General features: G+C 34.8%; 1 protein-coding gene across 3 annotated transcripts in view; it reads right to left on the reverse strand.

Moving 5' to 3' along the window:
* PRMT3 (protein arginine methyltransferase 3) overlaps nt 1–15301 on the reverse strand; it is a 135598-nt gene that overhangs the window by 39361 nt on the left and 80936 nt on the right. For all 3 annotated transcript variants that reach the window (XM_025355887.1, XM_025355886.1, XM_025355885.1), the window contains 2 exons: nt 8434–8621; nt 6056–6142 (listed from right to left, as the gene is read on the reverse strand). In XM_025355887.1, coding sequence (XP_025211672.1) covers nt 6056–6142; nt 8434–8621 — 275 coding nt within the window. The remainder of the gene's footprint in view (nt 1–6055; nt 6143–8433; nt 8622–15301) is intronic.

Genomic DNA, 15301 nt, shown 5'->3' on the forward strand with positions numbered 1-15301 from the left:
ATTCATGATGGCAAAGACATGGAATCAACCTAAATGCCCATTAATGGGAGACTGGATAAAGAAAATGTAGTACATATACATATATACCACGGAATACTATGCAGCCCTAAAAAGGAACAAGATCATGTCCTTTGCAGGGCCGTGGATGGAGCTGGGAGCTGTTATCCTCAGCAAACAAATGCAGGAACAGAAAATCAAACACCACATGTTCTCACTTATAAGTGGGAGCTGAATAATGCCAACACATGGATACCTGGGGAGGCAACAACAAATACTGGGGCCTGTTTAGAGGGAGGAGATTGAGGAAGGGAGAGCATCAGGAAGAACAGCTAATGGACACTGGTCATACTACCTGGGTGAGGGGATGATCTGTACAGCAAACCACCATGGCACACGTTTACCTATGGAAAAAACCACATCCTGCACATGAACCCCAGAATTGAAAAGTTGAAGAAAAAATTATACCATATTTTTACTGTACCTATTCTATGTTTAGATATATAAATACCATTGTGTTATAACTGCCTATAGTTGTAAATACAGTAACATGCTGTACAGGTTTGTAACCTAGGAGCAATAGGCTATACCATATAGCCTAGGTGTATAGTAGGCTATATAATCTAGGTTTTCATAAGTATATTCTATAATATTTGCACAATGACAAGACTGCCTAACGATACATTTCTTCACATGTATCCCCCTCATTAAGTGATGTATGACTGTATAAAAAAAGTCTGCTTCTTTTTAAATTCACATGTTTAACAAAGAAAAATTCCTAGGAAAAACATTCTTAAATGACATTTATAAACATGTTAAGGAATGTTTGTGCAAACTGAAAATTGCTATACCAGTCATGCTGGTACATGCTAATAGAAAAGTAGAATAAAAGAAAAAAATGCTGAAATTAAGATATAAAAACTATTAAGAGATGATATATCAAATAAAAACCTTTACAGGTTGAATACCCATAATTTGAAAACCTGAAATGCTCCAAAATCTAAAACTTTGGGTGATGACATGACGCTCAAAGGAAATGCTTTTGGATTTCAGATTTTTGCATTAGGAATGCATAACTGGAAATGGAAATATTCCAAAATCCAAAAAATTTCTAAATCTGAAACACTTCTGGGCCCAAGCATTTTGCATAAGGGATACTCAACCTGTATTATTTGTATGTGACCATGTAATCTGATAAATCCAACTTACCTATTTTCATTTTTAAGGTAAACAACTCATTTGTTCTATAATAAGCATTACTAAAAATCAGTTAATGTATACTTAGAATTATGAACGAACATACCTTTCTATACTTTTAAGTAGCTTATAGACACACAAATGCAAATATAAATGCCACTTGGCATACAGAGTAAAAATATTACACAAATGACATTATAAATAAACTAGAACTCACAAGATAAAACATGAGTTCTAAATTTTATAGTCTCACTGCTTTTGCTTTTGAACACCTATAAACTTTCCACAAAAATAATTGACTTTATTGTTCATTTTTGGCTAAGGAGGCTGATATGACAGATGAAATGTCAGGAGCCAACTAAACCTTCATCTCTATTGTAAAAACAATGACAATTTTATCTAAACTGTCAAAAAATATCCTAGAATAAAGTAAGAAATGCTCAGAAAATTGCTATGTATGTGATACCAGTATTCATTGAAAAAGTATCCTTCAATCATTATAGGCAACCAAGATTCAAGACATTTACATATAAATATCACACGTTAAATTCCCAAAATATAAAGTCTGTTAATCTAAAACATTAAAATGCCATGAAACTTCATCTGTGGCATATGGGGATGTGTGTATTTGGTGGTGGAGAAGACTGCAGAAGAAAATGTTTTTCATGAAAGGTTCTAATGATCAAGAAGCTATATAAAAGTATTATCAGTCTATAGGATACATGCTCTTAAAATACAAAAGGGGTGTTCTTAGCATCTTGTTAACTTTGTAAAATCCAATTTCCTCAAGTTAGGCCACAAATTTAGAATCTCATTAATAAATAAATGGTTATGACCAGGCGCAGAGTGGCTCACGCCTGTAATCCCAGCACTTTGAGAGGCTGAGGTAGGCAGATCATCTGAGGACAGGAGCTCCAGACCAGCACAGCCAACACAGTGAAACCCTGTCTCCCTGTCTCTACTAAATATACAAAAATTAGCCAGCTGTGGTGGTGCACGTCTGCAGTCCCAGCTACTAGGGAGGCTGAGCCAAGAGGATTGCTTGAACCCTGAAGATGGAGGTTGCAGTAGGCTGAGATTATGCCACTGCACTCCAGCCTGAGCAATAGAGTGAGACCCTGTCTCAAAAAAGAAAAAAAAAATGTTATACATATATTTAAACTGGGCTAACTACAATAGAGAAATTCTCCACCTTAATTAGCAGCTGAGCATTCAAGTTTCAACACCAGAGCAGCATTTAATATATCTGACGGTTTGTACTTAGCAGTACAAATTCAGATTCTTTCTTCTTCCCTCTATCTAAAAAAGTCCAATCTCTTCCTCTTATTCCCTAAAGTAATTTATTCGTTTACTAGGCTTTTAAAAAACTTTCAATATCTTCACTAATTCTTCTAACTATAAAGGAGAAACAAGGTTCCAATTAGGCACTCATCCTTTTTAATACTTTCGTTATAGATTATTCCCACAGAAGTTGGGCAACTAATCCATTCAAAGAGGCCATGCTTGCATAATAAGCTCCAGATGGATAGGTCCATAGGAGGGAGGGTAAGGAGTTGACACCACCTCAAAGAGCAAGAGAATCGAAGTAAATATGGGCGGATGGTTAAGATTCACAAATAATGAACACCTAATAAAAGCATTAGGCCACAAAATCTTATGTCAAGCTCACGTTAGAGTAAGCATGCTGGGAAGGAGGTTTCCAAGAAACGTAGATGCTTAACCAAACAAGTATAAGCTTACTCTGAGAGGATAAAGGGAAACTTCAAAGATCTACCTCCTATCTGCTACAAAGAGGATGAACTATGGTATTGATTTCATCACATGAATCTGTGAGGCCTGTCTCTAAGAAGAGTGAATTCTGATTATACATATTCTCTTTCCCTCTTCATTCCAACTGCTGGATTATTTGCCAAAAATAAACACTGTTAAATCTGTTTCAAATGCAACACGAAGCCTGCTTTCTTCTACCCCTTGAGATCTTATTCAAAGGTTTCTCTATGTTCTTTTAATAGTTTCTACAATCCCACCAAGAAGGTTTTTCAGGTCAGAAAAGAGTAAGGAGATTTTATTTCACAAGTAAAACATAGCAATTTTTTCCTTCACCAGCAAGATGGGAATAATATGAGTACTCATCTCAAATGGTTATTACGAGAACTAAATAATGCTTTTAGAGTGATCAGCACATTATCTGACATTCAAGTGTTCAATGACTGTTGATATAAGTTATCTTCCTCTGATAATATTAACTAAATTTGAAAGGATAACATCAGAAGAGTTAACATTCAATGCCAACTACTAAAATATTTTATCTTCAGTACCTGGCACGCATCCAATAAATGGTTTGTAACAATACATTCTTCCTGAGGTGAATTATGGAACTAGGTTATTCAGCAGTGACTAGACACCTAAAACTCCACTCCAACCTGCCACCTTCTTCGCAAACCTCAGGCTCACCTAATTTCCAAACAAACTTTTTCATAAACACCATTCAGGCAAGGTGAGACTAAAAATGCAAATCTAAATAAAAGGTACTTTATAGAGATATAATATAACAGTTTACTTAAAATTCACTTTTCTTATGGAACTTTGTACAGGGACAAATGCAGCAAGTAACTACTTGACCCTTTGATTCTTCAATATTAAAAGTTCAATTACAATCTCTGAATTAAATAGACTATCAGTTTTTGTTTCTTTTTACTCTTTTAAGTATACAGAATAAAACTAAGATGACTGAAAGATACAGTTTCATTTAATACAAACCTTCTTGTACTCTATCCTAAATACTAGGAAATAGAAAACAATTCCATGTATGTGTTATGAAACTCCAGATCTGTAGTACAAAACTGTAGCTAAAACTAGTTTCCAAAACTTACTGACAGCTAGGGCCCAAAGTGACCTAGATTCACCAAGCAGATATGCTGAATGAAGATTTGGAAGGAGGAAATGGACCTACATGGGTTGGGAGGACAGAAAACCAGGAACCAGGATGGTAGTAAAGAGTTTCATTCATGTGGGGTTGTCAGTGGTGGCTAACACGGAGTGGGCCAGGGGAATTGGGGTAAAAAGAACCTACAGTGGTAGGTGATTTAAAACAGGCAGCTCTGTAGCAGGCCAGTTTAAAGGTGTGGTTCTAGAAGTTTCTAGAAGTTCAAAATACAGTCTGTACCTTTTGTTCTCCCAATGTGTCTGGAAACTACTGTATTCCCTCTAATAAATCTCTCAGTTTAAACAACTGATTTAAATTCAGTTGTCTAAAACTAAGAACCCTGACCAATAAACTAGAAAAAAAAGAACATTTCAATGAAAGTCAATAAACTTTTCTATCTATATAGAGTTCACAAATATGCACAACAGTTTTTGACATCTTCACTAGAGTTTCACATCTGCTCTATTTTGATTCATGTGATAGTCACTGAAAATATATGCGAAATATATATTTAATACTGGTGATATGACAATTTATATCTAGGAATTCCTTTATACATGATTGATCAATTTTCATCAGTCAAGATGGTCTTTTTTCAACTCTCATGTATTACTAATATCAAAACAGAGGAAAGTCTAGGAGTTAGTCTTTAGCCTAATTTCAATTGACAAAAATAATTACTAAAAAGCAGAATTAGAAAATGCATGGGAAATACAAAGAATCAAATTTTGCTTTTTGTTAATTAAATAAATGATGAGTGCTCCAAAGTCACAAATCTGGAATCTGGATATTTAAACTTTAAAAAATTATAAAGCCAACTTCAACTAAAAGAAGAAGCCCTCAAAACATCAAAGTACATTGTTAAACTTATTTGGATATAAAATAATTGCTGAATCAAAATGAACTGATATAACTATAAAGACATGAAGTCTTGTGTATATCAATCTGAACCAAATATTTAAAAGACTCAGGTAGAAGACTCAATGTTAACATGACTTATAATCTATTTTACAGATTCTGACAATACAATTTTCCATAAAAATGGTAACTTCTGAGGACATAGTTTTAAAAACCATATATTTTAAAAATAATATAAATATTCATGTTAATACCACCTATATAAACTCATACTATAAAGGAGCACATTTTATGAACAATTTGAGTCTCCTGACGGCAGTAAATGTTACCTTAATAAATATTTATAAATTGAGGGGAAAAATTTTTTACATTTTAATAATTAATGTTTCTGGCTATATTGTAGGTATTTCACATATATCTCATTAATCCATGTAATGAGTCATTGAAATAGAATTATCCCTATTTTTCTTAAAGCAATTAAATAGTTTGAAGTACAGATTACTTAGGTAACTTGAACAATGAAATAAGTGGTAGAACCACATATGAACCCAGATCTCCCTAACGTTTCCAAAGGATTTTTTTCTATTAGACCATTAAATTATTATTAGATTTATTATTAGATTTTTGAAAGAAAGGTAACTATGAGATTTTTGAAAGTTAACTCAATAGCAATTCTATAATTTTTTCATACATAAATATAAAATATTCTACCAAATAAACATATCTTCCATCTAAATTAAATGTTAAGAGTTAAAGGGAGGAATACGGTATGAACTTTGGTCTTTGAAGATAAAGTTGAGTACTCTTGACTAATCACGTGATAGGAAATGATGAAGACTCTATACAGAAAAATCATTATGTAAACAGGGTTTCCTAATACCTTTTCTACTGAATTAAACTTTTTTGAAGTTTACTGACCTATTAATTGGATCTGTTCAATGGCCTAGCAAAGGCAATGGTAGACTGTCAGAGGCAATAGTCGTTTTCATTTGTCACAAGCCTGGTAATTAAACTCATTAGCCTGCCAATCAACTGCACTGCTAGTGAAATTTGTAAAAGCAGAACAAAATAGCTTACCGTGCACATGGATGTCTTTGTGATTTTCAGGGTAAAATCTGATGAAAACTCCAAATCTGAGATAGATGTTGTATGGCAATCTATATGCTACCCATTAAAGAGGAGTGAAGAAAGAGTTTAGTAAAAATAGTCCAAAAGCCCAAAAAAAACAAAACAACAAAAACAACCCAGACAAACACTACTTCTTTTATGCACAAATGATTATTAGAAACCAATGTTTTGCAAACTTTAACTACATGCTAGTTTTTGGAATTATTTATAAGTTTAAGGAGTACTACTACTATCATTTTGTTAATTTTTCCTTAAATTCATTTAACTTAGACTCCTTGTAAACAACAGTATTTATCAAATCATAGCTCTAATGTGCTAAAGTTTTCCTGACACACTAAAATAAATACTTTCAAACCAAAAATGTTTTCCTGTGTTTCACCTAACATTTTGCCTATCGTGTATGGTACACCCACCACAATTGCTATAAATTATGTGTGATAACAGTCAATACATTTATAGGAACTGCCAACTTGAAAACACAGGCTAATGAAAAGAAAGTTGTTTTAAAATTCATGTCTATAATTGTATTTGAAGATAGGTTTTGTTAGATATGAGGAGAAACCACACAATTCAAACAAAACAGCAAAACTATGGAGATTCAACCCGGAGAAAAAAATAGCAAATTATCTTTATTTTCCCATTCTGCCTTTTTCAAATCCTTCTCTATTATATACTTTGGAGAAGGGATGGAATCACCTTTCAACTACAGGAGTCTAATCAGAAATGTGCTGTAAAGACCATCATCAGCTGACCAGTCAGGAGAAGATCATAACCCAGTGAATGCAATTAATGTAACCACACACCTGAGACACTATTGAAAACAATTTGAGAAAAAAATTTAACAGTACAATGTGTTTGTGGGAGGACTGGAGAATACAGAACAAACTATTTACTTAAATAAATGTAAATAAATGTTAAAAAAAGAAAGGAGTACCTACACTTTTTAACACCTTGTTTTCAGTTCTAAATTTTTCTATCTCAACTATTTATTGATAGTAGTTTTTGCATTAAGCAGAGATCACTAGAGAGAGAAATCAGCAACCTCCACCAACTCTCCCCTTTCTGCTCAACTTTAAGGCTTAGTTGGTCATAACTGTACACTCCTATCCTGAGCCAAAGAGCCCAAATAAACCCTTTACTATCAGTGTACCAGAGCACTGAACAGTCTTATAACCATCAAGCAAACTGTTTTTCTTAAAAGCTGAACGCACTTTTAATCAGCCTGCTCTTGTTAAGAAACTTCACGTTTATTACTCTATACTAACTTTTAATGCTGTATCCATTTAAGAAAACTAAATATGTACTAAATACTTTGTACAGAGAAGAAATATTGATGCTATATGAAAGTAACAGCATGATTAAAAAGAGAAGACAGCACTTTGGGAGGCCGAGGCAGGCGGATCACAAGGTCAGGAGATCGAGACCATCCTGGCCAACATGGTGAAACCCCGTCTCTACTAAAATACAAAAAATTAGCCAGGCATGGTGGTGCATGCCTATAGTCCTAACTACTTGGGAGGCTGAGGCAGGGGAACCGCTTGAACCCGGGAGGCAGAGAGATTGCAGTGAGCTGAGATCGCGCCACTGCACTCCAGCCTGGGTGCCAGCGAGACTCTGTCTCAGGAGACAAAAAAAAAGACAATATCCTGAACCTAACACTGAACATATTGCTCTAGATTTGATTATCTAGTTGAAACAGACAAATTAAGGAGTTAAGCAGTATTATTTTTTGCTGCAAAGTTATTAGTGAACCTATGTAAATTCAACATAGAAAAATTCACAATAAAACCAGAGATTAACATGGCAAAAAATAAGTTGACAAAATACAAAAGTAATTAACTGAGAAATCTGAACCTAGTAGGGCTTTCGTTTCATGGGCAAATTCACTACATGTAATTCATCTGAAAACGCTGGAAGAAATCTGAATGAGAGAAGTTAAACTGTGTGGAATATATGACACAAATGAATAATCTGGCTATAAATGAGAAGCTAAAATAAGGCTAGGAGGGGGTGATGAAGCAGAACTAATAATACAGCAGGACTTTTTACCTTGATTAAGCCAAAGTAAATATAAATTGTTAACTGGTTCAGAGTTAGATTTGAAGGACTGTAAAACTGAGTGTAAGGAGTTTTAATATATAGAGAAGTGATTCCAAAGAGATGATATAGTCAACTGGTAAACATGACCTCAATTTGTTTTAGACTGATTACAATGGGAAAAGTACTGTTTTGAAAGCCCACATATAAAATCAATGTATTATTTTCAAATGCTGAACTAAGAAAAATAGCAATGCCATTATAAAAAATAAAGTTAGCAAAACACCTACCTTAATACCACAAGGTTCTGAAATAAGAGTCTTCGGATCTAAAACTTCCACAACAGCTTCTGCAATAACTGCTTTCTTCATGCAGGACATCTTGAAGCCATACACATCATCCCAAAAAGCAATTCTATCAGCATGTTTATTCACATCACTCACTGCTACAAGGCTGATAGTGCAAATGTCAGGGTAGACTGTAACAAATAAAATGCCCGAAAATTAAGCATTATCTCCTTTTCTTATGGAATATATTTTTTTAAAGGCTAAATATAAATATCAAATCCATCAGTAAGGATTACTAGCAATGGGAGATTAATGAAGGTATAGATCAGGAAAAACAACCATGCTTCATCTTATAGCCTCTTTTAAAAACAGATACCCATTATTGGCCGGGCATGGTGGCTCACGCCTGTAATCCCAGCACTCTGGGAGGCCGAGGCGGGTGGATCATGAGGTCACGAGATTGAAACCATCCTGGCTAACACGGTGAAACCCTGTCTCTACTAAAAATACAAAAAAATTAGCTGGGTGTGGTGGTGGGTACCTCTAGTCCCAGCTACTTGGGAGTCAAGTAGCTGAGGCAGGAGAATGGCGTGAACCAGGGAGGCGGAGCTTGCAGTGAGCAGAGATCGTGCCACTGCACTCCAGTCTGGGAGACACAGCGAGACGCCATCTCAAAAGAAAAAAACAAAAAAAAAAAACCCAGATAGCCATTATCATGATGATAAGATTAAAACAGGGATTCCAATGATAGGGTCTGAATTAAAATAGGATCATATAATTAAACAATCCTGAAATACACATATTTATTGATATTAAAACTTAAAGTGTGCTAACTTAAAGGTACTAGATCTTTACTTATTCCTATATTCCTCTAAAAACATGCAGAAAAGGACAAATCATTTAAAAAGATATGTAGCATGTAAGAAAATCATGTAATGGGGTTTTATCGTTATACAGAAGACCACTTCATATTACTGTCATTTAATAGAAAAATATTTATAAGCATAAAGTATGTGCCAGACATATGTGCCAGTCTAATTTACAGACTATGGACACATATCACTACCCTCAATAAACTTATATTTAGACAATTTTTGAGGAAGAAATGCAGAGTTATTTGTGAGGTAATAAATACTAAGAGTGAGCGCATACAAGGTACTAAGGGAGCTCATGGCAAAACTAGCTAATTCAGACTTGGCTGGGGCAGGGGAGAAGGGATAATATATAAGATAAGAACTGAAGCCCAGTGAGTTGGGAATGGGGAGGGAAAGCGTATTCTAGGCAAAGTGAGCAGCAGTGTGGATAAAGGGTCACAATAGATGGGATGGCCCATATACAATCTAATTTAGAGAGAAATAGACAAAAGGCTAGAAAGTTAAATAGAGACCAAAGACTACATGCTGAGTAAACCAAATGAGTAAATTGGACTTTATTCTAAGAATGATGATAATCCAGTAAAAAATTTTTACATAGGGTAGCAACATGACTAGATTTTGATTTTAGATGAACCACCTAGAATGCAATGTGGAGAATAATGGGAGAGTCTAAGATGAAAACTGAGACAAATTAAGAGATCGTTAAAATAAACCAGGTGATCTGAACTAGGATATTGCTGTGGGAAGGGAAAGGATGAGACGTATTCAAGGGATATTTATGAAGTAGAACTCAGAGGACTTTGAGACTGACTGGCTGTGGGAGAAAAGGTCAAGGATGACAGCATTTAGCTTCAGTAACAGCACAGATTGTGACGGTATATATTATAATAGGACATAAATATGGGGAGATTCAAAAGGAACAGGAGCATTTAGTGCTTAAGGGACAAACAGATAAAAATGTCTGAAATGTAGCCGAATACAAAGGTCTGAAATTCAAAAGAGGTTATCTAAGTTGAAGACATAAATTTGGAGACTATAGGCATATAAATGAAAGATAAGTAACAGGAGTTCACGAGACCTAGGGAGAGTGGATGATGAATACTAGAATTCAAGGAACTTGACCAAGAAGCTGGGGCCACAAAAGTAAGAGAACCAAGAAGGTAAGTGTTACATGAGTTAAGGAAAGAGTGATTGAAGGAGAAACTCTCCACTAATAACAAGTAAAGAAATAACAAAATTAACTTTGTCTTTCCCATATCTCAAATATCAACTTTTTTAGGGTACTCATGAATTAAAAATATAAATCACATGTTCCCATATCAGCAAACTGAAACAAGTATAAATGTACCAAAGAAATGCAGCACAAACAAACAAAAAATGAGTATTAACTAGCTTTCAGGTGTAAACAGTAGAAAAATTACCCCCTCCTTCCTCCAAACATTTATTTACACAGCCTTAGCAATTTTATTATTCACTAATAGCAGCACTAAATTATTCTCCAAACAAAGCCCATGATAAGATCTACTGGCATCAAAGCACCTGCTTCCAAATCTAACTTGTGAGATACTCAGAAAAAACTACCTAGTACTAAGTCACTGACAAGAAGTTTCTCAAGTCTTCCCTGATAGGCATGTGAGGGAGGTATGCCAGCTGCACCAGAACAGAGTCCATGGCCATGCAAACTCTCCCCTTCCTCCACAAACAGGTAAAGCCTCTGGATTGTGTTTAAATTCTTGACTTATAAAAATTCTTCAAAGTAACTGATTTGTTATTGAAAATGTTAACTCAGTAAGAGGATCAGCCATAAGGAAGTATATTTAGTTTCCTGAACCAGATCCTTAAGATGAGAAACACTGAATAAAAAAATAAGAATTTGGAAGCAACGTTAGGTATGTGGCTAACTTCCTGATATATCCTTTGTTGGACTGAATAATTATAGAAGCTTTCCCACATTATGCCCTGTCATTTCATCATTAAAGAGGAACATAGTAAGGGTATAGTCAGGTGGTCAGGAAACACTTTTTGTGAAGTTACCAGTTTAGGTTTTGTGGACAAAACTGAATTTTGTTGAAACTACTGCTTTCTGCTATTGTTGGTGTGAAAGAAGCCACAGACAATATGTAAACAAATAAGCATGGCTGTGTTTCAATAAAACTTTATCTACAAAACAGGCAGCAGGCTAGATACAGATACCCTTGACATAAATGAGCAGAAATGGAGGGAGGTTATTATCAGGGCCACCATATGGTCCGAGTGCCATTCACACTATATACTTCATGGGAACTGAATATTCTCCGGAGTTGTGCAGTGCACAGACATTCAAGATACTTAACATAGTTCATACAGTTCTGCTATTTTAGAATATCTTTTAAAATCTTACTGAAGTTTTAAAATGCCATCAGTCTCTCTATCAGGGTCAGCAGACTGTGGCCCATAGTCAAATCCAGGCTGCTGCTAGTTTTTGTATTAATATATGAAGTTTAGCTGTAACACTACCACATTCATTTGTTTACATGTTGTCTATGGCCACACTGCGCTACAGTGGCAGAGTTGAATAGCTGGGACAGGGGCTATATGGCCTATAAAACTGAAAAATATTTACTATATGGCCTTTTACTGAAAAATTTTACTTATCTCTGGTTCTATATTAATATATTAGTGACAGCATAAAAATAAAGATAACTTTTTCATAAGAAAAAATCGTAACTTACTAAAAGTAATAAAAATTTTGAATATGTTGGTAATTAGAAGAGAAACTAAAGAAGAACATGATTTTATTTTTGGGTGTTGTGTATTTTTCAAATTATTTGTCTTTCACAAACATACAGAAAAGCAGTTTTTATATTGCTAGAATTTGGAAATAAATTATTTTTAATCTTTCAGTTAGTAAGATCTATGAATATTCATAAGGATATATAATCAGTGTTATAGGTCAATTTGGTTCTATATCCACCTCCTCACAGCTGGCTAAAATCTTGGACCACCTGCCAGAATCCTGACTAACCCTTTACCTTCACATTCTGACACATTTGTCATTTGATTTTTGTCAGATAGAAGCTATAATTGAATAATTATTTCTTCTTGTAGGTGAAATTAACAAAGCGCTGATTGGACAAAAGCACTCTCTTAACAGACCATTTATAAATTCATGGCTTTGACATCTGTGTCCTTCTCGATTCACTGCCCAGAATTCATTTGTCACTAGGACGGCTCACATGGTGAATAGATAAAAATGGGAAATCCTTTATCCCTTAGAAATGCCTCATAAACTTTTGGACACTAAAGGATAAGATAGAGGTGCATAAAGAAACAATTTCTAGTAAACACTAGGAATTTTGTATCACTGTTTGTATAAATAACCACAGAGTAAAAAGATTTAAAACAAAGGAGATAATAAGTCAAAATAAACCACTTTTTTCCACAATATATATGAACAATATGAAGATTTTAGTGAAATAACAATGGTAGCAAAAATGCTTGGTATGCGTAAAAGAAAATGTACTAGAAAGTCACCAAATGGGAATTAAATGAGTTTTAAAAATTAGTTTCTAGTTTATATAATAAAGGTATCTTTAAAAAGTAATATTTATTTGGAAATTGGACTCATTTCCCCATCATTAATGTATAAATAATGAGTAGACCCACTAAAGCTTAGCTAAGGCTAACATATAGCTGTAATATGCTTTGAAAAATTACACGCTGAAAAATAGAAAATGATACTACCGCTCTATTACTGAACAAACTCAAACTAATAAATGTGAAAAAAGCAGATCTGAAGATGAGGAAGTAGACAGTTATGAAAATACTAAAGGAATCCTTTAAGCACTATGAACCAACGCCAGTGGCTGATTATATTGAGATAATCTATGTTAACGTGTAGAAAATGTGAAGTGCTGAATAAAAGGTAAGTGTTAATACCACAATGCTTAAATTCATTTCATTAACTTTTATAAAGTATAAACCTAATGCTAATCTCATGTGCACCAGTTGTAACTCAGACTGGGAATTAATATTTATTAAGCAACTACTTTGTGTCAAGCATCTCATTTAGACTTTTGAATAATTTTACAAAGTTGGATTATAATCTTCATTTTATAAATTAAAAAAACTTAAATTCAGAGAGTAACTTGGGCAGAGAGTAATCTGGCCAAATACCTGGTCTTCTTCAACTAACCAGATAACTAGTCAGCTGATATAGCAGAGATTCACCTTAAGGTCTAATTGTGAAATCCATACGCTTTCCATTACGCATGATGCCACATTTTAATGCTTTTCAAATGGAAGAAAAGGAAAGAGGAACCCCACGTTCCTAAGGTAAACGGTACTTGTTGGAAGAGAAGGAGAAAGGGGGTTGAAAAGAGTGGAGATAAATAAAATTTCAGGACAAAGTAAGGAAAATGGTAACATTTAAGCTTATTTTGCTCTGAGCAAAGGAATGTGATGACAAGGCAAAAACAGAACAAAAACACAAAAGGAAACCAAGCAAGCAAGGTGAAGAGATCAAGACCAGCCTGGCCACCATGTTGAAACCCCATCTCTACTAAAAATACAAAGAATTAGCTGGACATGGTGGCAGGCGCCTGTAATTCCGGCTTCTCGAGAGGCTGAGGCAGGAGAATTGCTTGAACCCAGGAGGCAAAGGTTGCAGTGAGCCAAGATCGTGACACTGCACTCTAGCCTGGGTGACAGAGACAGACTCCATTAAAAAAGAATAAAAAAGACAACTTAAAAATGAAAAGATACATTATGCTCATGAACTAGACAACTCAATATTAAAATGTTGATCATTCCCAAATTGATATATTCATTCAATCCCTTCATAATTCTAGCAGTCTCTTTTTTTTTAAGCAGAAATAGCCAGATTTTAACATTTATTTTAAACTCCCTCCTGCCACATGACCAAGCTATCAAAGCAATTTTTAAAAAGATCAAAATGGGGAGACTGTCCTTACCTGACCAAGACTCAGTATAAAGTTACAGTAATTAAGACAGTATGGTACTGGTGAAAAGACAGCCTTAAAGATCAAATGAAAAGAACACAGAAATAGACTTACACGAATACGGTCAATTAATTTTCAAGATATGCCAAGCAATTCATGGGAAAGAATAGCATTTCAATTAAGGGTGAGAAAGTATTAATATCTAACTTTACCTCACACTATACACAAAAATTAATTTGAAATAAATCATAGACATAAATGTAAACACTGAAACTCCAAGAAGGAAACACAGGAAAATTCTGTGTGACGTTGAGTAAAGCAAAGATTTCTTTTTCTTTTTTTTTTTTTTTTGAGACGGAGTCTTGCTCTGTCACCCAGGCTGGAGTGCAGTGGCCAGATCTCAGCTCACTGCAAGCCCCGCCTCCCGGGTTCACGCCATTCTCCTGCCTCAGCCTCCTGAGTAGCTGGGACTACAGGCGCCCGCCACCTCGCCCGGCTAGTTTTTTTGTAGTTTTTAGTAGAGACGGGGTTTCACTGGGTTAGCCAGGATGGTCTCGATCTCCTGACCTCGTAATGTGCCCGTCTCGGCCTCCCAAAGTGCTGGGATTACAGGCTTGAGCCACCGCGCCCGGCCTAGATTTCTTAAGATATTTTTCTTAGTATGACGGAGACTGAGCACATGTTTAAGAGTCATCTGTATTTCCTTTTTTGTGAGCCACCGTTCAATTATTTGTCCAATTTTCTATTGGGTTTGTAGTCTATTTATTTATATAATCTACTTATATGTGGGAAAGATTAGCTTTTTGTTGTGACAGAAATTGAAAAATTATTTTCAGTATGTAGTTGTTCTTGTGACTTTGCTTATAGTATATTCTGCCATTTAGAAATTTATATAGATGCAATTAGATTTACAATGTTTCTTTCAGGGTTTCTGAATTTAAGTTCTTATTTAGAAAGACTCCCTTCCCCCAAGTTTATAAACCTTATGTTTCCTTCTAGTATTTTTAGCATTTGACTTCTCTTGCATTTAATCTTTGATTTGAAATTCAGTGTACA

This window comes from Theropithecus gelada, chromosome 14 (assembly GCF_003255815.1).
Source record: "Theropithecus gelada isolate Dixy chromosome 14, Tgel_1.0, whole genome shotgun sequence".
Classification (NCBI taxonomy): Eukaryota; Metazoa; Chordata; class Mammalia; order Primates; family Cercopithecidae; genus Theropithecus; species Theropithecus gelada.